The sequence below is a fragment of the Anomaloglossus baeobatrachus genome, chromosome 12, assembly GCF_048569485.1.
Source record: "Anomaloglossus baeobatrachus isolate aAnoBae1 chromosome 12, aAnoBae1.hap1, whole genome shotgun sequence".
Classification (NCBI taxonomy): Eukaryota; Metazoa; Chordata; class Amphibia; order Anura; family Aromobatidae; genus Anomaloglossus; species Anomaloglossus baeobatrachus.
In genome coordinates, this window is record NC_134364.1 from 55,236,022 (window position 1) to 55,260,730 (window position 24,709).

The 24,709-nt window shown below is 45.7% G+C and overlaps 2 protein-coding genes across 2 annotated transcripts in view; both read right to left on the reverse strand.

The window, feature by feature from the left end:
- Window positions 1-3,444, reverse strand: part of LOC142257551 (serine/threonine-protein phosphatase 2A 56 kDa regulatory subunit epsilon isoform-like) — a 43,503-nt gene extending 40,059 nt beyond the window's left edge. The window contains exon 1 of the mRNA XM_075329700.1: window positions 3,193-3,444. Within this exon, the coding sequence (XP_075185815.1) occupies window positions 3,193-3,444 (252 nt within the window). The remainder of the gene's footprint in view (window positions 1-3,192) is intronic.
- Window positions 3,445-3,446: 2 nt separating this feature from the next.
- The window catches only part of SGPP1 (sphingosine-1-phosphate phosphatase 1), a 36,540-nt gene continuing 15,277 nt past the window's right edge, over window positions 3,447-24,709 (reverse strand). The window contains exons 2-3 of the mRNA XM_075331254.1: window positions 10,781-10,870; window positions 3,447-7,943 (exon numbers count right to left, since the gene is read on the reverse strand). Of these exons, the coding sequence (XP_075187369.1) occupies window positions 7,392-7,943; window positions 10,781-10,870 (642 nt within the window). The 3' untranslated portion in view covers window positions 3,447-7,391. The remainder of the gene's footprint in view (window positions 7,944-10,780; window positions 10,871-24,709) is intronic.

Sequence of the window (24,709 nt, forward strand, 5' to 3'; positions counted from 1 at the left end):
AACTGGCGGTGGCCGCAGATTATAAGGGAAAAATCTGGTGACAGGTTCCCTTTAATGCGGGCGTCACACGTACGATCTAGCATGCAATCGCACGAGCGATCATAACCGCCCCCGTCGTTTGTGCGTCACGGGCAATTTGTTGCCCGTGGCGCACAAAGTCGTTTATCGCCGTCACACGCACTTACCTGCTGAGCGACGTCGCTGTGGGCGGCGAACATCCTCTTCCTGAAGGGGGAGGGACGTTCAGCGTCACAGCGATGTCACACAGCCGCCCAATAGAAGCGGAGGGGCGGAGATGAGCGGGACGTAACATCCCGCCCACCACCTTCCTTCCGCATTGCCGGCGGGACGCAGGTAAGCTGTGTTCGTTGTTCCCGGGGTGTCACACGGAGCGATGTGTGCTGCCTCAGGAACGATGAACAGCCGGCGCACACAAGAAGACACGACTTTTTGAAAATGAGCGACGTGTCAACGAGCAACGATAAGGTGAGTATTTTTTTTTTGCTCGTTCACCGTCGCTCGTAGCTGTCACACACTACGATATCACTAACGATGCTGGAGGATGTGCGTCACTTATGATGTGACCCCGCCGACATATCGCCCGATATATATTGTACCGTGTGACGCCGGCATTAGTCTACAGGGGTGCAATCAACCAACTGCCCTGGTTCTCCAGAATTATGGTATTAGGCTGAAATTTAGGGTTAAATTGACAGATCTTTAGCAGAGATTTTAGCTAGTGATAATGATGCAATAGGGGGCAGTTATGGTGGCCGCCACCTGGACCACTACAATCAGCGCTTTATAGAAATTCATGTATAAAGTCTGCAGGCTCCATCTAGAGCGACGGTGGGATCTTCAGTAGATATTTCAGTTTTATTTTACATCTCCAGGTCTATTACTTAAGCGGCTCCAGAGTCCAGAAACCGCTGATCTCCATCAAAAAAAAATTGGGGTCTGGAACTTTATTTTTTCAGGGACCACTTGATCGTTCTCATCATTAGCCACACGTGCGGAGCTGAACGGGGACGGCTCATGGTAGCCCTGCCGGGCCTTCATTCTGATACTCAGGCATTGATGGCATCGCCTAGTAATGAGCCGTTAGAGGGAAACAGATGAACCATCATCTACTCTATAAACTCTGCTCTAAAAGGCATAAAATACAGGAAAATGATGAAACATAAAACCACCGCAGCGGAACGTTTTTCTTTGTAAAGATCCCAGTGAGGTTTATGGCCCGTGCAATGCAAGTGAAAATAGCTTAGCGCGCAACATTCAGGGTAAGCGAGCGTTAAATCGGCATTGTTCACAGCGGAAATGTCACTGATTGACTTTTAAAATCACACTGGCGTGAACTTAGGGTGCCGGTCTGCTACTCATTTACCCCGCCGCTGCAATAAATGTCAATCTAGCTCTGCTTCAACAGGATCCAAGTTCCTGCTAAACATTTGACTTTGCAAATTAATTACACCCGGGGTGATCACCCCAGATCTCATCATGTACAAGCACAAACAATAGCCGGTTTTCGCTATGTAATCTGAGAGCAGCATGAGGTAGGGGCCGAGACCCTGACTAATCGATGTCAATTAGTTTACTGGGTGCTGCAGTTGTGATAAAATCAGTTTTCTCTGCTGTAGATCTCTGAATGCTGAGCTGTGTATAACTCCGCCCACACCACTGATTGGCCACATTATGTACACTGTAATCAGTGGTGGTGGCCGGGGTTACACAGGGCAGGTGGACTACGATGCACGAGACACCTAGTCCTGTAGTGATAAAACTCTGATTTTATAAAACAGCAACACACAACGCAGTGACATCACTGGAATCAGGGTCTCTGCCCCTACATCATGCTGCTCTCACGCATATTTTTTTTTATATATAGGGATCTCTCTCCTCCTGTTCCAGTCCATGCCTTGTATTATTTATGATTATTGTACTTTGTCTCTCTGTATACCCATTCTGTATTTTGGAGACGCTCCTGGTTTTGGGAAATACTGATAAAATACTGACGTGTGAATAGGGCCTTAAACAGGTAAAATGGCAAAAAGCTTTTAAAAACAAGAAACTTTGCAAATTACTTCTTATTCAAAAATCCTGTTACCAAGAACAGAGCTTGTGGCCACGGGCATTAGCCACGCTTGAAGTCTTATCAGAAGACAAGGGGTGTGTGCTTCCAAGCTCTTCACTTTAGAGCTTGGAAGTGCTGTGCTGTACCAGGCCATATCACTGGAAGCGGCCAACTTCGGCGCCCCTCCAATACTGCAGAGGCAAAGTACAGAGTCTAGTGCCACTATATCAGACTGAAAGCAAAAGTCAAGGAGGTAAAAGAGCAGTGGACTCCTGGAGAAGGAAGAGAAGAAAACCCTTTTAAGAGGGTATTACTCAGGTACCACTGAGATGGGACCGCCTGTCTACATACAAGTAGGATCAGGCTGTTCACCATTTCCCCAACTCTAATGGAGGTGACTGGCAGAGACAGAAAGTAGCACAGAACTCCCAACTAATTCCAGAATCTCAGCCATCTGCAGCCACCGCACCCAGACTGGACCCATTCCAGAGATAGGTGTTGGCATCTGCCTGGCATTTAGAGCATACCCTGTGGATGCGTCATAAATACCTGGAAATGGAAAATTAAAAGGGGTTGGCCAGGGCCTATATATGGATGATTTATTCCTTAAATAGGTCAACAGTTTCAGATCAGTTGGGGTACAACAAACAGCACTGTACCCCCCACACACCAATCAGCCAATTCCAGACCACATAGTAGCCAGATATACATAGTATACATAGCTGGAACAGCACAGCTCCGTATACTGTGAACTGGCCAATCTGGTTTTCTGCAGCTCTGCTCCCATTAAAGTGAATGTGACATGACTGTTGCCATCAAACTATAAATTATACTTTAAAACGGTTGTCCAGGCTTGAAGTGAACATCTGCAGTCGCTCTTGGTAGTGCACATGCAGTCGGGATTCTCCAGTATTGGCGATGCGAGCAGGTGGTCATGTGACATCAGGGTTGTGATTTGCATACTTGCAGACACATGCCAACTAGCAGCGCTTATTCTCCCTCAATAGTAATGCAGAGAAACCAAGCAAGTCTAGTCGAATGTGAGCTACGGTATGCAAATTGTGGGTGCACAATGACTACCCCCTTCAGAGTAGGGACAGAAAGTGTGGCTGCCCACATACGTCCGATGCTGTGCTGCGATAGCCAATTGTAGCACAATTTTGTTTCACAATGGTGAGTGTCTTGACCGGCGGTGTGTGGGCGAATCCTTGGCTCCGCGCTGTCTGGCCCTTGCCTGATTCTGTGTTCCGATGTGTAAACTTCCTAATTGATGACCTCTGCTCAGTCTCCTGCTTCTCTCCTATCATATTGTGCTTCCGTTCTCTGTGGGATAAAGCAATCTTGCCGTGAGACAGAACAGCAGTACCAGCCATTTTCTAATATTTTATTATCAGAGGCACGCCGGGAGGATGTCCCCTCCAGAAAACATGTGCATTCAGTCATGAATATATCTGGTGTGATTCCCTGACACAGCGCAGATCTATAGTCACGCCACAGTCTGACGAGCCGCAGAGAATCAGGGCGTTTCATACATCGGTATACATTATATACATATTATTCCTTTACAATAAACTCGAGTTAGAAAGTTAGACTTTTGTGATAAAATATTGTGAGACAATGCGGTGAAATATAACAATCTGTGACGTGGCGGGAACACTTTATCCAAGCAGAGTTCAAGTAGAAGAATAAATCATCGCCGTCCTGGAAAAGTCCAAATAGGACGATCGCCTAAGAATAAAACATACCTGTACAAAAAGGGGAGGTCATCACTGATAACACACGGGGCTCGGGTATGGCCCTAATCGGTCTCATGTGGGCCCATACTGGCCCTTTACCTCGTCTACCCAGGTCCCTGCATCCTGAAGTCACTCATACCTGATCCTACCTCTCCCACGAGACGTCTACTGAACACGTCAGTCGGGGGTCTGCTCCGAGGCCCAAGTTATATCAGTGACACTTCCCTTTAAATACAGTGAAATGTAGATGAGAAGGTCAATTCTCCCCGGATACATTCCTGTGGAAAATAAAGACCTATCTACATTCAATAGGTAGAACATCCTCAGCAAACGGCTGTTACTCTGGTAGAGGTCAAGACATCCATTACTAACATAGTGCAATACAAGCAGACCCACGCCTGTGTTATAGCAGATCTGTCTCAGGAGACTCCTACAAGTCTGTCCTTCCATGATGTATGATCCCTGCCGGCATTAGGGGCAATATGGACCCCATGTGTAGCTCATATGGACCCCATGTGTAGCTCGTGTAGGACGTTCCTATAGGTGCTGCAGTCTGACCAAAGCAGACATCAGTAAGAATCGGAGTAATTATTGGTCAAATTCACACGAGCAGATTGGCTTGTCTAGATTATGGCCCCACTACCAGCTCTGACCGTAGTTTTCGTGACCCAAACTAACAGCATCCTAAGATTATATAAAGCTGTTTGTTCACCCTTTGTAGTAATGGAGAACTGACGCTGGCCAAATCTCGCCAACTACAGAGAAGCGCTGACAAGCTCTATAGAAAAGAGCTTGTAATCGCTGTGCTACTAGCCTAGAAAACCAACCACCACTGATAAGACTGCAGAGGTGGCTGGGAAACTGGGCAAGGAGAACGAAGAGGGTTTGTGTTTTTTTATTTTTCTAAAACAGTTAAATTGTAAGGGTGACATTTTATCCATTTAAATGCATTGTCCGGTCTTCTGATGCAAATATCCAGTCCCTGATGGCAGACTCCTGAATCGTTCACCACGGTCAGGATTCTCCACTGTTGCTGGTGAAAGCAGACGGTCATGTGACCAGAAGTATGTGATTTGCATACGAGGTCACCTGTCAACTAGACGTTCTCAGCCTTGCTCAATACAAGTGAAGGGAGAGGCCAAACAAGTCTAGTCGGAATGTGGCAGTAAGTACACAAATCGGCGCAAACACCAGGGAATCCTGACAGTGTGCAGTCCCCAAGCTGTAACGATTCAGACGTCTGCCGTCACACAGAGTAACTGCAGACTTTCATCAGAAGCCCCTTTAAGACTCAAGCTATATCATATTCAAAGCCTTCATCAGTTTTAAGACCGGAATACTGACTACAGTATACCACCTCCATAGAAAGTGTTGCCATATTTCACTGTATACAGGTATATAATGGATACAGTGTGAGTTGTTTACAAGAAAGAAAAAAAAAAAACACAATCAAAATGATGGATATCGCCGATGGCCGCCGTTGTGTGGGTGATCCGGCACAGCAATGTGGTTTTCATTATAAATGTAAGCCACAATGCTGATGTTATTACAGCCTAAATGAGCCTTGGGGGGGTTTATACAAAAAGAAGCCGGCTCCGATCTGGTATCTGGGATTTGGGGGAAGGGAGTAATGTCTCAATCATCGGCAGGATCTCCAGCTCATGGGAAAACAAACTTCATTATTAAGTCTTCATCACATGTGAACCTCCTGCTCCAGAGCCGCGGTGACCTCGGGCCAAGCTGAAAGAATACATAAACTATTGTGCTGACGAACATTAAAGCTGCACAGAACATGACGAAAAGTCATGGAATCTACATGTACCCTCCTCTGCCTTCTTTCCACTGCCTCCTTAGCTGCGGAGCTGCTCTCTGCCGGGTCCGTGCCCCCACAGGGTGCAGCCATTATTTTTTTTAATGCATTAAGTTCTGCAATCTTAAAAAACGTACCATAAATATATTGCTCCCAGCGGTGATGGCCGAGCCAACATTGCTATCGCCTCTATAGATTGTCGGAGTATTCTCCTTTGCAATGTCAGCAGGGGCCTAAGAAGCCACCGATTTTACTATCCGTGCCTAAAAATGTTTTTGTTTTTTTTGCAAGAGCTGGACCACAAAGCTGTACAAAGAGTGAATACATTACATTGTGACATAGAAGGAATCGTCTCATTACACATATGAGAAGGGAAACTAATATATATGAGACAAAGGCTAAAATAAATGAAATATATATATATATTTTTTAGTGGTCAATAGAAATAATGAAGCCTGGTGTTAGAGATGTAGTAGGGGCATCTCCCAGGTGCCCATAATTACCGGGTATTCTCATCGTACCCATCCGTGTCCGAGATGGGAATCCCGGTCTATACGAGGTGATTAGAATTATGGGAAATTTACTCATTCATGTCTAAGATGGAAATACCCCCACACCTATAAGACATAGCGCCACTCTTATTCACAGGCTGTGTCCGGTATTGCAGCTCTGCCTATTACTTGAATACTGCAATACCAGGCATGAACAAGAGTGGTGCAGTTTCTAGAAAAAAAAATTATATATATATTTAAGGAAGGAAACCAGTTTTTGCTATGCAATCTGAGAGTTCCATGATGTAGGAGTAGAGGTCCTGATTTCAGCAATTTACTTACTAGGCTAGGTGTTGCTGTTTTAATATAATCAGTGTTTTTTTTAGCAGGAGATTATTACTACAGGACTAGGTGGCTGGTGCCTCCTAGTCAGACTCCACCCCCAGCACTGACTGACTGACTGACTGACTACCACCTTGGCAGCTTTGTGTTCACTCTGCAAATCAGTGAGGTGGTCAGGGTTATAAACAGCTCAGCATTCAGAGAACTGCAGTGGATAAAACTGGGATTGTATCAAAATGAAAGCAAATGACATTGCTGGAAACAGGGTCTCTGTCCCTACATCATTCTGCTGTCAGATTACACAGCAAATACCTGGTGACTGATTCCCTTTAAGTGCTGAAAGTGCCCATTGTCCAGAGGAAAGGCGATCGAGTCGCTGAACTAGATGACTGGGCAGTGCAGGGTATAGGAAGCCAGACTCGCAGCGCCAATCTGCTTACCCCCTTGTATATAAGAGCATACCTAAAGCCACTTATTGCCGTCTCTCACCTGATATTATAGCTCTGCTGCATTATAATGATTTACACATGCAAACAACGGATTTTGTCATTGCCGTGTATAAAAAAAAAAAAAAAAATGGATTTCTCCAGGTCAAGCTACGTTCTGGATGCTTGCCATTACCATCACAGTATACATGGCATTTGTGATTAATAGCAAAAGAAAGGCACAATTATCAAGCAGTTTCATACAGTACCTGAATCTAAATAAAAATGGTTTCAAGATATAAAACCAATATACGCTATGCTTGCAAATAGCTGCAATTCGAATGGAAAAAAAATAAAATAAAAATCAAGGACCGTTTAGGTCCAAAAGCTGCTTTTCTACCAGTGCACTTTAGAAATAGGAATTATTCAACTTCTAAAGACAAGTCCATCTTGGAATAAGTCTTAAAAAAAAAAAAAAAAATATATACGACCAGTAGTCGCTTGAAAAGTTTGCCATCAATGCAGCCCGATCCATGTGAATAGGTACGGGATGAAGAACATGACTGCAAATCCAACCGTGCCGTAGGTCAGGTACCGGTACGGCAGCTCCACCTCCATGCGCTGTCTTGCCTTTCTTATGTCATCACAAGGAATGCCAAACACTTTGCACGCCATAGGAATGGTGATCATCTTCATGACCGCTCTGATCAGTAATAAAACTACTAATCCAATAAAAACCCGGAGCATGGCTTTTCCCAGTAGAGTCACCGTAAACGGAGGAATTGTGAAAGGTAAAGTATCCGGCGATGGCTCCTTTAAGAACCCCAACATGTAACTGACGTGCGACCCGCAGGCGATCCCGGCTCCGCTGCCGAGGATTTCTGCGGTGTCCCCGCGGGAGGTGCTCCACGTGTCCAGAGTGAAGGAGAAGATGCCCAGGGCGAGGTGCAGACTGATGATAATGAGGGGGGCATACTTATAAGTCAGGTTAAAATTGTCAATGATATCAAGAGCCGGATGGAAGACTATCAAAATGAGGATTGCATAAAGGACTCCGGCTACAACATCCTGCAAGAAAAGAAGGAAAAGCTTAGAAAATGGCGTTAAACCTTTAAGCACTTCTGATCACACGTCATACGCATGCAGACAGCAGTGGAAACAAGGCCTTGTACCCAGGAACAAGTACAGTGGACCCTTGGATTACGAGCATAATTGGTTCCGGGAGTGCGCTCTTAAACCAAGTTACTCTTATATCAAAGCAAATTTTCATTCCACAACCCAAAAATATTTACTGTATTTATACAAACTTATTACAGTAATTCAAAGTGTACTGTATTCATAGAAAATTATTACAGTGCACTAATACAAAATACTGTACAGAAAAAAACAAAATAAACCACTTTAGCTTACAATAGAATTGTTGGTGTGATAGGTACAATACAAGCAATGTGCTGCACTGGTGAGCAGAAAGTACAATACTGTATCCACAAATGCAAATTGATAGATAGAAATGCTATATAGTATATACTGTACTGTACAATGGTATACTGTATACAGTACATATGTACAGACAGTTACCTCCAGAGCAGGTCAGAGCGTGGTGAAAGGACAGAACTGGAAGTGTACACGGTGAGTATTTGCTCTTCTTGCAAAGCATTGCTCTTAAACCAAGTTATAAATTTGTAAAAAGCTTTGCTTGTCTTGCAAAACGCTCTCAAACCAAGTTACTCTTAAACCAAGGTTCCACTGTACATATCAATATACAAAAGGTACAAAACGTCTCATGCAACAGTGCACACTTCTAGCCCTGTGTCTATAATGAACCCGAGGAGAACAGGCATGACGTGTACACATACAGTATATGCCCGTTTTTGGGGAAGCAGACCCAATCATGTGTTCAATTGTCCTAGAATTTTAGGAGGGTGTGGTACTGATGAAATGCTACACGAGAGAGTCCTCATGTGGCCACCCTTTCCTACCATTGTACAGAGGCATACGAGAAGCCGGTCAGGTCTGTAAAGGGTATTACAATTTTGTAAAATTACTGTATATTTATAAAAAAAAAAAAAAAATTATATAAGTGTCTACATTACTGTGCAAAATATTGTCAGGTGTGGAAGAAAATGCTGCAAAGTAAGAAGCTTCCAGAAATAGAAGAAGAGTTAATTAAAGGGGATGACCACTACTTAGACAACGCCTTCTCATTCCCCTTGTTCGCCCCATAAAAATAAATAAGCTTATACTCCCCCTCCGATATGGCCACATTTCCAACGATTTCTGATGCCGCTTTCCTGGGGCCCATGTGACATTGTTAGGATGCGCAGGCCCCGCGACCAATCAGCGCCCGGCATCTGTCTCCACGCTCTCACACATTTGAGCGAGAAGTGAGCGCTGCACTGACTGGAGGAAGCAGGCACTGATTGGTCGCAGGGCTCGCATGTCATAATGTCACCTGGGCCCCGGTGACGCAGCTTCAGATATTGGTAGAACCGTAGCCGCACCGGAGGGGAGTATAGGCTTATTTATATTTATGGAGCAAAAAAAGGTGTTGTCCAAGTAGTGGAAACCTCTTTATTAGTCTATTTCTATAAAATAACAAAAAGGAAAGTGAACAAAAAGAGATATCTAAATTACATCAACATTTAGTGACCTCTCTTTGCCTACAGCATCAATCCTAGGTACACGTGCTCAGTTTTCAAAGGAATTTTGCAGTATGTTGTCCCAAACATCTTGGAGAACTAACCCCAGAACTTCTGTAGATCCTTTTGTTTCTTTATGTGATCCCAGACAGACTGGATGATGTGTGATCGGGGCTCTATGGGGGCCGGATCATCACTTCCAGGGCTCTCATTTTTATTAACACTGGCTGTCATTAACGGAAGTATCTGATTGGCCCCAAATTTATTCTGTAGCAAAACAACCCCAAACATACAGCAAATGTCATTAATGAAACCTCAGGCAGTATTAGGAGTGCTTTATCAGCCTGTATTAGCCCTAAAAGCGAAATGTACGTCTTTAAAAACTAAGTTTATTTGCTCCTGGTCTTTCCGGCTGCATTCCTTAACTAGTCTGGGACCCCTAACAATCACTGCCACTGTGTTGGGTATAGCACATCCACAAGGAGAGCAAAAAAGAGAAGAGCTGCCTCTCCCGACCTCCACAGACCCCTGAGGTCACATCATCCCAGATGTCTGAGATTACATATTATTTATAGCGCCATCAATTCCATGGCGCTTTACATGTGAAAGGGGTATACATAATAGAGACAAGTACAATAATCATAAAGATTATAAAGACAAAGTAGGATTTGCACAAGCCTCATACACAGAAGATCTGGGGTCAGTTCTCCAGAATGTTTGGAACAACGTTCCTGCAGAGTTCCTCCAAAAACTATACATATATCTGCAAATGAGTGTGAGTGTGTGTAATTATATATTACACACACACACAAAATATATATTATATACATACACATATATAATAGGTGTATGTGCATGTATCTCATATGTGTGTGTATATATAGCTATGTATTACACACACATTTTATATTCTCCCTGTATAATCCAGTGCAGATGCTTCACGTGGTCTTATCTGGCCTTTCTATAGTGGTCATGGGCTGTGCCAACCACATCATGGCTCAGACGACCGGTGATGCCAGTAAGATAGAATACGTCACCACTATGATCGGCAGCACGTGCTTACTATTTTTAAGCAAAGAACCGCAGGAGTGTTGGTGCTTGATCAGAGTACTATTCCTTTTATTGTTTTACAGCATTTACTTTTTTTTTTTCTTTCATTTTTTTCATGCCATTTGTGTTAGGAGATATAAATACACAACAGCTTGGCAGACCCACAGTGCCCATTCCACCCTAATAGCCAGAGAACACCCTCTACCAGGGACTTACCAGAATGGAATGCATTCCCATGTAGACACGGCTAAGGCACACCAAGGAACACCAGACCACGGCGAGCAGGAGCCCGGCAAAGAACGGATACTGAACAAAAGGGGAAGAGGAAAAAAAAAAAGAATTAAAATACAAATGGAGAAAACGCGGTGGACACTTACACAATACTGTGATCCTGACAGCAGCAGGCAGGGAGGTCAGATCTGCTAACCACCATCTTATCACAGTCTTCCTGAACTTAAGACATGACAGAAGACATAGTGGACATTCTTGAGGCTTCCTGCTGTTGACACCCAGATTTCTACATTGCTAACCTTGAACCTTGGCTATCAGCAAGATAATGAGAAGCAGTTAAGCTGGGTTCACACTAAGCGACAGCGACGTCGCTGTTACGTCACCATTTTCTGTGACGTAACAGCGACCTTGTAAGTCGCTGTTATGATCGCTGCTTAGCTGTCAAACACAGCGACGTAGCAGCGATCATAACGTCGCTGTGCTACATGTGCAGAGAGCAGGGAGCCGCGCTTAGCGCTGGCTCCTTGCTCTCCTAGGTACAGTACACATCGGGTTAATTAACCCGATGTGTACTGCAGCTACATGTCACAGTGCAGAGAGCAGGGAGCCGCGCACACTGCTTAGCGCTGGCTCCTTGCTCTCCTTGCTACAGTATACATCGGGTTAATTACCCGATGCGTACTGCAGCCACATGTGCACAGAGCAGGAGCCGGCACTGGCAGCAAGAGCGGAGGCTGGTAACGAAGGTAAATATCGGGTAACCAGGGAAAGGTCTTCCTTGGTTACCCGATGTTTACGCTGGTTACAGCTTACCGCAGCTGCCAGTGCCGGCTCCTGATCGCTTCATTTCGTTGCTCTCTCGCTGTCACACACAGCGATGTGTGCGTCACAGCAGGAGAGTGACGACCAAAAAATGAAGCTGGACATTCAGCAACGACCGGCGACCTCACAGCAGGGGCCAGGTCGTTGCTGGATGTCACACACAGCGACGGGACGTCGCTGCAACGTCACAGAAAATGGTGACGTAGCAGCGACGTCGTTGTCGCTGTGTGTGACACCAGCTTAACTGAAAACACACAAGATCTATTCTTTTGGGGGTATTTTTTACCATCCATTCCCACAAAAATTGCAAGCTACCAAGAAGCCCCCAGACTCAGTGTGTGTGTGAGACCCCCATAGAAGTGATCACAGGAAGCTTTATCTGTCCATCACCCACAAGCTCCAGCTAAATGCAGCCGTACACATCGATCTCTGGGGGCTGCAAGCGCATGTGGCTGTCACATATTCCTCCCCACCCAAATAGTCACGTGCATGCTCAGGAGAGAGTGTGCATGTACTCTGTAAAAAGTATTACCAACTGTGTACCAATTGAGAGGAAAACGGTCAGCCCTGATTTAGCCTTTTCAGTATATCCAGTGCTATAATGGAGATTTACTTGAACAAGGGTGGACTGGTAGGTGTAAGTGTATGTGCGCACTAGGCGTTTTTTTCACGCTGCATTTTTGTGCGTTTTTGTCTTAACGCAAAAACGCATATGTTTTTACCGCGTTTAGGTGCGTTTTTTGCTGCGTTTTTGCTCACTGCGTTTTTAATCAATGAACAATGCCATTAAAGATTGTTGCATTGTATGCAGGAGAGCAGACAGCTGCAGAACTAGTGTATGCAGGAGAGCAGACAGCAGCTGCAGAACTACAAGGCTCAGCATCCTCCATCCAGGACTGTATGCAGGATTTTGCCCAAAAAAAAAAAAAAAATGACGTGGGCTTCGCTATATTTTTGTATGCTAGCCAGTTACAGCAGGCAGGTACAGGCTGCCCCCAACCCCCAGCTGCCTATTTGTACCCGTCTAGCAATCAAAAATATAGGGAATCCCCTTTTTCTTTTTTATTTCATGAATTTCAAGAAATAATTAAAAAAAAAAAAAAAAAATGACGTGGGCTTCGCCCAATTTTTGAGTCGAGGCAGCTGTGGATTGGAATTCGCAGTGCAGGGTGCTCATGCTTTATGGGCACCCCCGCTGCGAATTGCAGTCCGCAACCACCCCAGAAAATGGCGCTGTCATAGAAGCGCCATCTTCTGGCTCTGTATCCAACTCTTCCAGCTGCCCTGGTGACGGTGGCTCGCTGGGTAATAATGGGGTTAGGGCTAGCTGTATATTGTCAGCTGGCCTTAAGCCCAAAATTCATGGTGTCACGCCAATATTAGACATGGCCACCATGAATTTCTAGTAAAGATAAAAAAAACACAACACACAGAAAAAATATTTTTATTATAAATAAAACACAACACAATTAGTGACTCCATCTTTATTGAAATAAATAACCCCCCTTCGCAGTAATCCTGGGTCAAGGGTCCCGCGCCGTCAAATATCATCTGATCGGTTTGCTGGAAGGCATACCGATCAGATGTTGTGTCAGGTTCTAGGATGTGAATCACATCACACAGCAGCTGTTTGTATAACCGGCTTTTATACAATCAGCTGATGCATCAGTAGAAAAAAAAAAAATAATAATAATAATACTGAGTCACGTCCGTGCTGATTACCGGCAGCTCCTGGAGCGATCGGATGAGAGTCTGATCCTGTCCCATCGCTGCAGGAGCTGCCGGTAATCAGCTGATGAAGTCTCCTGACGGCAGGATCAGCTGATAAGTTAAGCCGGCCGGGCGCTAAAAAGCCGGCGACACGCGAGAATTACGATCAGCTGATGCGTCAGGTGATCAATCGCCAGGTCCTGCAGGCATCGTACATGCACGGGGAGACTGCACACAGCCGGAGCGGCGGTACCGGGAGGGGAGCTGGGAGCGGGCATGGCACCGGGACCCTGCAGACAGGTGAGTATGACATTTTTTTTTCTACTGTTCACTTTTGTTTTCGCCGCTGCCTCCACCTCCCGCCCACACATGACCCCGCACGGGAGCTGACATGCACAGGACTGGAGGTGGAAGCGGCGGTGACGGTACCGGGAGGATTCACGCTTCTGTGTTTACCAACAGAAGGAATCCTCTTCCTGTACACGTCACTTTAGTACCCACCCCTTGCTTTTATAGCTGCGTTTTTAGTCATAGAAACGCAGCTATATGCGTTTTTCATTGCGTTTTTGAACATCTCATTGAACTCAATGGGTGGAAAACGCAGTGAAAAACGCAAACATAATTGACATGCTGCGTTTTTGTGGTCACTACAAAAAAACGCTGTGTGCGGACAGCAAAAATGAAAACTCAGACATTGCTGGGGAAGCAATGTCACTGCGTTTTCAGCACAAAAACGCGGTAAAAAAACGCAGCTAAAAACGCAGCAAAAACGCCTAGTGCGCACAAAGCCTAAATACTTCCCACAAAAGTAGTCAAAGACCCCAAGTCCACAGCATGGATCAGAATGAAGGACTTGATGTAAGGGCTTGTTCACACACTGTTTTTGCAGCAAGGTCTTATATGACTGGAAATTGCACACGCTTGGGGATTTTTTATCTTGCGTTTTTTTGAATGTCCACTCTTTCAGTGATTTTGTAGTGTTTTTTACCCATTCAAATCAATAAGGAAAAAACAAGCAAACACATAAAAAAACTGCAACATTTGTCCCTGCCAAAACGCTACTTTTTGCAGCAGTAAAATCTGCAAATATTCAAAATGTGCAGACAATACAGCGTTTTCACCTACTAGCCCAGTAATGGGGGTCAAGAAGCAGAATGAGGGTGGGAATTTGTGCCCGACATCCTGATATGGATTATCAATATGGTATGGAAACGGCTGTAAAACGTTAGCAAAATATCAGTCCGCAGTGTTGTCGGCCGTGCCCAGAGATCCACCGATAAATCTGCATTTCTTTGCTCCGGTCTGAAGTCAGCAGAGGACAGAGGATTATGTAATCACGAGTCTCCAGATTGAGTGTATACCACATGTGCACCACTGACTGAATACAGAGGCCTACCTCCACATTACTAGAGTTGAGTGCGGTTCGCGGTTCTCCAGTTCTAAGCTCGAGTGATTTTTGGGGCTGTTCGAGATCGAACTAGAACTCGAGCTTTTTGCAAAAGCTCGATAGTTCTAGATACGTTCGAGAACGGTTCTAGCAGCAAAAAGCAGGGCTTTTTACAGCTACAGTGAGCAGGAGCCATCGCTGGCAGCCTGCCACAAGCTGGTAACCAAGATAAACATCGGGTATCCAAGCAAAGCGCTTTGGTTAGTAACCCGATGTTTATCTTAGTTACGTGCAGGAAGCCCACACTTTCCCGCTCAGCTCGCTCCGCCCCCTCCTGCCCGCGGCATCTACACACACACACACGCAAACCCCCCCCCCCCCGCTCGGCTTACCTGCGGTGATGAAGTCCCGCCATCCCGACCTCAGCACTGTCACTGTCCTTCATGGCCGCCGCTTGTCACATCACCTCTCGCTTCCGACCCGAGACTGACTAGCGGTGACGTCACGGACCTCTCGCGATACTTGAGGGGAAGGCGCCGGTCATTGAACTCAGTGACAGGGGCTGTCGGCAGTGCTGGAGATCAGCGCAGGTAATGTACCTCGCTGACAGCAGCACTTGTCACCCCCCTGCAGTGAACTGGGCTGACCCATTGATGTTAGCTCAGGTCACTGCACTGCTCTCCCAGCCAATGGGGAACATCCTGCTCTTCATTGACTGGGACAGTGTGGATCGTCATGGCAACCCCTTGGATTACACCAGACCTGGATTTGTTTTTCTTTCTAATAAATTGGTTAAAGAGGGAATGTTTTGGGGAGTGTTTTTTCAAATAAAAATGTGTTTGTCGTCTATTTTTTTTTATTACTGACTGGGTTGGTGATGTCGGGTATCTGATAGACGCCTGACCTCACCAACCCCAGGGCTTGATGCCAGGTGACATTACACATCTGGTATTAACCCCATATATTACCCCGTTTGCCACCGCACCAGGGCGCGGGATGAGCTGGGGCGAAGCACCAGGATTGGCGCATCTAATGGATGCGCCACTTCTGGGGCGGCTGCGGCCTGGTATTTTTAGGCTGGGGAGAGTCCAATAACCATGGACCTCCCTTAGTCTGAGAATATCAGGCCCCAGCTGTCTGCTTTACCTTGGCTGGTGATCCAGTTTTGGGGGACGTCTACGTGTTTTTTTTTTAAATTTATTTATTTAATTTAAAATAACAGCGTGGGGTGCCCTCAGTTTTGGATTACCAGCCAAGGTGAGGTTGCCAGCTGTGGTCTGCAGGCTGCAGCCGTCTGCTTTACCCTAGCTGGCTACAAAACTAGGGGGAACCCTACGTCATTTTTTTTTTCATTTTTTTGGCTAAATACAAAGCTAAGCACCCCTTAGTGTCACATGAAAGGCACCAAAGGGTGCTCCACTTTTTCTCCACTTTTTCTATGGTCGGTCTACCCATTAGCTCTGCCATGCATACTGTAGCTCTACACCTACTGCACATGTTACTTTATGATTGACATCTCTTTCGTACCAGAGCTGTCTAAGTCTACTCTGACCCCATATTTGTCATTACTATATTGTCCTTGTACTGTATTATGACATTTGTATCATGTGTATCATTTCTTGCTGTGTTGCAATTTTTTTGCTGCATCCCAATTGTACCTCTACATTGTTCTAGTTTATGTTATTGTTCTCTCACTCTTATGTGATACTGATTATTGTCATTTTTCATGATTACATGCAGATAAGTCCAATCTGACGAAGGCTCAGGCCGAAACGTCATTTGTAACTTGTTTTGGACAAAAACATATATGCTTATGAAAAAAAATTTTTTCTTAATACGGACCAATAAAGAGTGATTTTGCATTACTATCCGTTGTGACTTACTGACTTAGTCTGGGAGATATAGAGTGCCGAGGTTACTCACTAATTTTATCTATTATTACCTCTGAGCACCTATATACCAGTGAGCAGAGCTTCCTCTACAGTAGTTCTCCTGATTAGGCATGCCCTTACCTCATGAGCAGGGCATTGCAGCTTTGGTAGCAACCATTACGACATGGACTCTGCTGCTGTGGACCCGGGGAGAGTGAGTGCAGATTCATTGCACCCACACTCCTCACATGAAGGGTCCGCACTCCTAGAAAATGGGGGATACGTTCCCTGAGTGTCTCCCCCCCCATATTCTAGACGGTCCAGAGTCGTCGTGGGACCCCTTTATTTTTTTTCTTACAATAAATTGGTGAAAGAGGAAATGTTTTGGGGACTGTTTTTTCAAATAAATTTCTTTTGTCGATTTTTTGTTTTTGTTAGTACTGACAGTTTATGATGTTGGGAATCTAATAGACGCCATGACATCACAAACTGCTGGGCTTGATCTCAGGTGACTTTACAGCTAGTATCAACCCGATTTATTACCCCGTTTGCCACTGCACCAGGGCACGGGATGAGCTGGGGTGAAGCGCCAGGATTGGCGCATCTAGTGGATGCGCCACGTCTGGGGTGCCTGCGGCCTGCTATTTTTAGGCTGTGAAGGCCCAATAACTATGGACCTTTCCACCCTGAGAATACCAGACCACAGCTGTCCGCTTTTCCTTGGCTGGTGATCCAATTTGGGGGGGACCCTACTTTTATTGTGTAATTATTAATATTTATAAAATAATTATAAAAAAGAGCCTGAGGGGACCTCCACATTGGATCCCCAACCACGGTAAAGCTGCCAGCTGTGGTTTTCAGGCTACAGCCGTCTGCTTTACCCTAGCTGGCTATCAAAAATGGGGGGACCCAACGTCATTTTTTTTTTAACTATTTTTTAAATAGAAAAAATTAATGGGCTTCCCTGTATTTTGATTGCCAACCAAGGTAACGGCAGGCAGATGGGGGTGGCAACCCATAGCTGTCTGCTTTATCTGCGCTGAGAATCAAAAATACTGCGGAGCGCTACGTCATTTTTTTAAAGATTTATTTTTACAGCACTGTGATGTCCAGCAATCAAAATACAGGGAAGCCCATTTTATTTTTAGTTATTTAAATAAATAATTAAAAAAAATATATGTTAGCTCCCACTGCATTTTTTGTATTGCTAGCTAAGGGTAATCCAAGCAGCTACTGGCTGCTAACCCCCACTGCTTGGTGTTACCTTCACTGGCAATGGAAAATCCAGGGAAGCATTTTTTATTTTTTTTGCCAAAAAACTACAAAAAAAAGGACGTGAGCTTCGCTATATTTTTGTATGCTAGCCAGGTACAGCAGGCAGCCACGGGCTGCCTCCAACCCCCAGTTGCCTATTTGTACCCGGCTGGGAACCAAAAATATAGGGAAGCCCGTTTTTTTTTAATTATTTCACTTATTTCATGAAATAATTAAAAAACAAATGACGTGGGCTTCGCCCCATTTTTGTGTCCAGCCGGGTACAACTAGGCAGCTGGGGATTGGAATCCGCAGCACAGGTTAGCCCGAGGTTTCTGGGCGCCTCTACTGCGGATTTCAGTCCGCAGCCGTCCCAGAAAATGGCGCTCTCATAGAAGCGCCATCATCTGGCGCTGTATCCAACTCTTCCAACAGCCCTGGAGCCGGGTGGCTTGTTGGGTAATCATGAGTTAATACTGGCTTTGTTTTACTAGCCAGTATTAAGCCAGAGATTCTTAATGTCAGGCACGTTTGACCCGGCCATTAAGAATCTCCAATAAAGGGTTAAAAAAAAACACCACAGAGAAAAAATACTTTAATAGAAATAAATACACAGACACATTAGAGACTCCATCTTTATTACCCCCTGTCAGCCCTCCACGATCCTGCTCTTCTGTCTTCTTTCTTTCTAGTGTAGTAGTAGTGACGATTGTAGTGAGGAAGGATGAGATTCACCAGCTCATCACTTGGGGCTGGGGAACCTCCATCCTCACTACAATCATCACTACAATCGGGAAGCAGCGTGCAGCCTTCACTCCGTGAGTGATCAGTGCTGGCTGTCAGCGATAACAGCGGTAACGCTGACAGACGCGTTACCATAGCAACGGTGCTCTCGGAGCCGCGGTTAGCGGTGACATCACCGCTAACTGCGTTGCTATGGCAACGGTGATCTCAGTTAATGACCGGCTGTGTCAGCCGGTCCCTAACGGAACGGGGAGTCGACCGTGTGCTAGAGCATGTCGCCGGTACACGGCGATACACATATGTGCACCGTGTACCGGAGAGATGCACTCGCAGGTCCTACATGACGTGTCATAGTCATGTGACCAGTCTGTAGCCAATGAGATAATAGCCACGTGACTGGTCACATGGCTATTTTGACGTCACGATAGGTCCTGCATCTCTAATGGCAGTGCCATCACCGGGAGGATTCAGCGATCATCGGATGGAATAGCGGCAGGAGACAGAGTGCAGAAGGGATCGCGAGGACCGGTAAGTGTTATGGCAATGTTTATTAACTGTTTGTGTACATTTATCATGCATTTTTATGTGTTTGTGATTGCCTCCCATTCTAGCCTATACGTTCGAGTTCGGTTCGTCGAACGTTCGACGAACCGAACTCGAACGGGACCCCCGTTCGGCGAGCCGACCTCGAGCCGAACCGGGACCGGTTCGCTCATCTCTACACATTACATCTGTGCGCAGCTCACCTTTGGACTTTGGAAGGGAACATCACTGACTAATATCACAATCTGACAAGTCCACATGACCCCCATCACACCGGGAAACTTATGCAAGTTTATGAGAAACTTTCACCCATATTTACTAAAGCTGATTAATAATACAGCAAAAACCTGGACATTGTGGTCGTGAAAAGCATTGAATGAGCAGCACAGCGGCTCAGTGGGGGGGGGGCCCGTACAGCGGCTCAGTAGGGGGCGGCCTGTAGGGCGGCTCAATGGGGGGGGGGGCCCGTACAGCGGCTCAGTGTGGGAGGGAGGGGCACGGCGGCTCAGTGGGGGGGCGTACGGCGGCTCAGTGGGGGGCATACGGCGGCTCAGTGGGAGGGGCACTTGCTTTGCAGCGCTGGGGTCCTGGGTTCAAATCCCACAATGAACATCATCTGCAAGGAGTTAGTATGTTCTCCCAGTTTCTGCCTGGATTTTTCTGGGTTGGCCAGTTTTCTCTCCCACACACCAAAGACATAGTGATAGAGAATAGACTGTAAGCCCCAATGGGTCCCCCCCCCCAGGGGTTCTGGCTTGGTCTAGTCATATAACACACACGGTCCCCAGCTGCCGTTTTAAGGGCTCATGTCTCAAACAGTGCAGTATCGTACAGTAACAGATGCATAGCATTCCTCTGCTGTCACATTTCCTTTACAATACATCTTATGATATTTGCCTACAACTACTTTTCCCATTCTTTATTGCTTTTCATGAATTCCCATCTTAAGAGTATTTGCAGAAATTTCTGTACCAAAAAATGTACCTCTTGGCGGGAAAAACGCTGCGTAAAATAGGCATTTTTTTAATGTATTTTTTCCCATTATTTGAATGGGTGAAAAACACTTTAAAAGACAAAGCATTGACATACAGATTTAAAGCAGACTCGTATCTGCTGTAAGGAAAAAATAAGCAGCATATGCAGAAGACTTCACAGATCTCATTCACTTTGCTGGGGCAGCAAAACTCTGGGATTTTGGTGCAGAAATAACTGCTGCAAATATTCCACGTGTCCACAGACCCGGACTGTGCCCAGAAGCCACCTGCACGGACTGGGTCTATGTCTGCAATAGATGGAGGGCTCTTTGGCATGAAACCTGTGTTTGTAGTACACAGTTAAGCGTGATGATGAAATTTAGAATATTTACCATTTTGCAGAAGTAGACTTTGAATACGTAGGAGGACAAAAAAGGAACAATTAAAAGCCAAAAGGGACATTTCCTCTGAATCATTATTGTGAAATGAGAGTTAACGCTGAAAACGTGCTGCAGGGAATGCACTATTGTGGGCGACAAAATGATCAAATCCCGACTGATCTGCAACTTATCGCTTATTGCGTACATATGTGGCAGTAGAAAGGACCCTTAAAGGGCAGGTACCCTTTCTACAAACTTTTGCCCAGTGATCTGTATCTGTAAAAAAAAAAAAAAAATGTGCTTTGCCTACCCTCCCCAGGTCCAGCGTAGCGGTCTATGTCAATGGCATAGTCCGTGTTGATCAGAGCAGTAGTGACGTCTTGACAGCGGTCACTGCTGTAGCTCATCAACAAAGACCGGAGCAGTGGCAGAAACAAAGCAGCTGTTATTTTTGTTTTTTCTATACATATCATTGACCTTATAGTCAAATATTTGTAAACAACTCATTGTAATACAAAAGTAAAATCGAGATGATTCACAAGCACTATCCTGTGTAATCATGGAGCCATTACAAGAACTCACGCCTTAGTCGCTGAGCAAATCTTTTATGATGGCCAAAATATGTCAGCATAGTATCATCCCATTTAAAAAGTTTTAGAAAGTAAACCAAAAATTCTATAGAGATTTTTATTTATTTCATTTTTACATATTTCTACATGCTTTTCTAACTCACTATTTCTTGTGTCAACACTTTAAAAAAAGAAGAAATAGATATCTTCCAAGTGTAAAATGATCAAAGGAGCAGTAGGAATTAGGCCCCTGGGGGGTAAACACATCCAGGATTCTTTCTTAAGTTTGCTAAACAGTGAAGTGGAGGTCACCGCATTCATTTACACAACAGAGAGGAGCTGGCTGCACAAGCAAGGACACAAAGTCTTTAAGGGAATCTGTCACCAGGTTTTTGTCTCCTAATCTTAGAGCAGCATAATGTAGGGACAGAGATCCTGATTCCAGCGGTGTGTCACTTACTGAGCTGCTTAAGGCCACGTCTCACTAAGCGACATCGCTAGCGATATCGCTGCTGAGTCACGTTTTTTTGTGATGCAACAGCGATCTTGCTAGCGATGTTGTTGTGTGTGTGACATCCAGCAACGACCTGGCCCCTGCTGTGAGGTCGCCGGTCGTTGCTGAATATCCTGGATCATTTTTTGGTCGTTGCTCTCCCGCTGTGAAGCACACATCACTGTGTTTGACAGCGAGAGAGTAATGATCTGAATGTGCAGGGAGACTGTTTCTGCGGACGCTGGTAACCAAGGTACACATCGGGTAACCAAGCAAAGGCTTTGCTTGGTTACCCGATATTTACCTTGGTTACCAGTGTCCGCAGCTTCTAGAAGCCGGCTCCCTGCTCACGTACCCAAGGTATACATCGGGTAACTATAAGCAAAGCGCTGTGCTTAGTAACCCGATGTGTACCATGGTTACAAAGCACAGCGTCGCTACACGGGTCGCTGATCTCTGTGGAGATCTGCCTGATTGACAGCTCACCAGCGACCATGTAGCGACGCTCCAGTGTTCCCTGCCAGGTCAGATCGCTGGAGCGTCGCTTAGTGTGACGGTACCTTTAGTGTGATTTTGATAAAATCACCAATTAATCAGCAATAGACTATCATTACAGGACTACTTGGCGTGCAGCAGGTAGTCCAGCATATTCATGAGCTCTGTATAACTGCTAGATCTGCAGCAGAGAAAACATTGATTTTATCAAAATGACAGCAAACAGCTCAGTAAGTGACATATCGCTGGAATCAGGGTCTCTGTCTCTACATTATGCTGCTCTCAGATGGTGGAGCAAAAATCCCTTTAACCTTGGAATACAATTACTGGGGTCCCTTAGAGAGTGGGGCCCTGAAGAATTGCATAGTTTTACCCCCTAATGGTGGCCGTGACTATCTAGGGCTTTTATTTCATGCATACTCCAGCAATCCTATAAAATTATACTAAGGCTTATTTTCAGGGTGGTCTTTTCAGGGATACACGGTAGCACTCTTTCTTGTGAGGCCCCAATGTGTGTATATAAAGTATATATGGACATGTCCTGTATATTTTCATGGGCATATGCAACAAGTGGCATAGTCCTATTAGAATACTTGTTTATATACACTACTCACAGAGAGTTGGGGGTACTTGGCTTTTGGGTGAAATTTATGTAAAACGTTTATGCTACAGTGATATTTTGTCATGAAATTAGGGGATTTAAAGGGGTTGTCCACTACTAGGACAACCCGTAGTGGACAACCCACTTCTGATTTCACATATTTCCCTCAGGTAAAATAATAAAGCCTATGCTCACATGAAGTTGTGATGTCAGCTGAACCCAGTGTCCCATCAGCGCTGGATTCTATCACACCACCTTCAGACCAAATGAGTTTATCAGCAGGAAGTGACCTGCAGCACTCACTTCCTGTTGATTAACTCGTTTGGTCTGAATGTGGTGAGAGAATCCAGCGCTGATAGCACACGGTGCTTGCCTGACGTGAACCTTTTTAAGTACAAGCAGGCGATGATTGATGATTGTACTTAAAGAGGATTTCAATGATTTCCTCATCATTGAAAAGAAGGGAATTTTGTTACTTACCGTAAATTCCTTTTCTTCTAGCTCCTATTGGGAGACCCAGACGATTGGGTGTATAGCACTGCCTCCGGAGGCCACACAAAGCATTACACTAAAAAGTGTAAGGCCCCTCCCCTTCTGGCTATACACCCCCAGTGGGATCACTGGCTCACCAGTTTTAGTGCAAAAGCAAGAAGGAGGAAAGCCAAGAACTGGTTTAAACAAATTCACTCCGAAGTAACATCGGAGAACTGAAAACCATTCAACATGAACAACATGTGTACCCGAAAAACAACCAAAAATCCCGAAGGACAACAGGGCGGGTGCTGGGTCTCCCAATAGGAGCTAGAAGAAAAGGAATTTACGGTAAGTAACAAAATTCCCTTCTTCTTCGGCGCTCCATTGGGAGACCCAGACGATTGGGACGTCCAAAAGCTGTCCCTGGGTGGGTAAAGAAATACCTCATGTTAAAGCTGCAAAGACAGCCCTCCCCTACGGGGAGGCAACTGCCGCCTGCAGGACTCTTCTACCTAGGCTGGCATCCGCCGAAGCATAGGTATGCACCTGATAATGTTTGGTGAAAGTGTGCAGACTCGACCAGGTAGCTGCCTGGCACACCTGTTGAGCCGTAGCCCGGTGTCGTAATGCCCAGGACGCACCCACGGCTCTGGTAGAATGGGCCTTCAGCCCTGATGGAACCGGAAGCCCAGCAGAACGGTAGGCTTCAAGAATTGGTTCTTTGATCCATCGAGCCAGGGTGGCTTTGGAAGCCTGCGACCCTTTGCGCTTACCAGCGACAAGGACAAAGAGTGCATCCGAGCGGCGCAGGGGCGCCGTGCGGGAAATGTAGATTCTGAGTGCTCTCACCAGATCTAACAAATGTAAATCCTTCTCATACCGATGAACTGCATGAGGACAAAAAGAAGGCAAGGAGATATCCTGATTAAGATGAAAAGAGGATACCACCTTAGGGAGAAACTCCTGAATGGGGCGCAGCACTACCTTGTCCTGGTGGAACACCAGGAAAGGAGCTTTGGATGACAGCGCTGCTAGCTCAGACACTCTCCGAAGAGACGTGACCGCTACCAGAAAGGCCACTTTCTGTGAGAGTCGAGAAAGTGACACATCCCTCAGAGGCTCGAAGGGCGGCTTCTGGAGAGCAACAAGGACCTTGTTTAGATCCCACGGATCTAACGGCCGCCTGTACGGAGGTACGATATGACAAACCCCCTGCAGGAACGTGCGCACCTGAGAAAGTCGTGCTAGACGCTTCTGAAAAAACACGGATAGTGCCGAGACTTGCCCTTTAAGGGAGCCGAGCGACAAGCCCTTTTCCAACCCAGATTGCAGGAAGGAAAGAAAGACAGGTAACGCGAATGGCCAGGGGGATACTCCTTGTGCAGAGCACCAGGATAAAAAAAATCTTCCACGTTCTGTGGTAGATCTTAGCAGAAGTGGACTTCCTAGCCTGTCTCATGGTGGCCACGACCCCTTGGGGTAATCCTGAAGACGCTAGGATCCAGGACTCAATGGCCACACAGTCAGGTTCAGGGCCGCAGAATTCCGATGGAAAAACGGCCCTTGGGACAGTAAGTCTGGACGGTCTGGTAGTGCC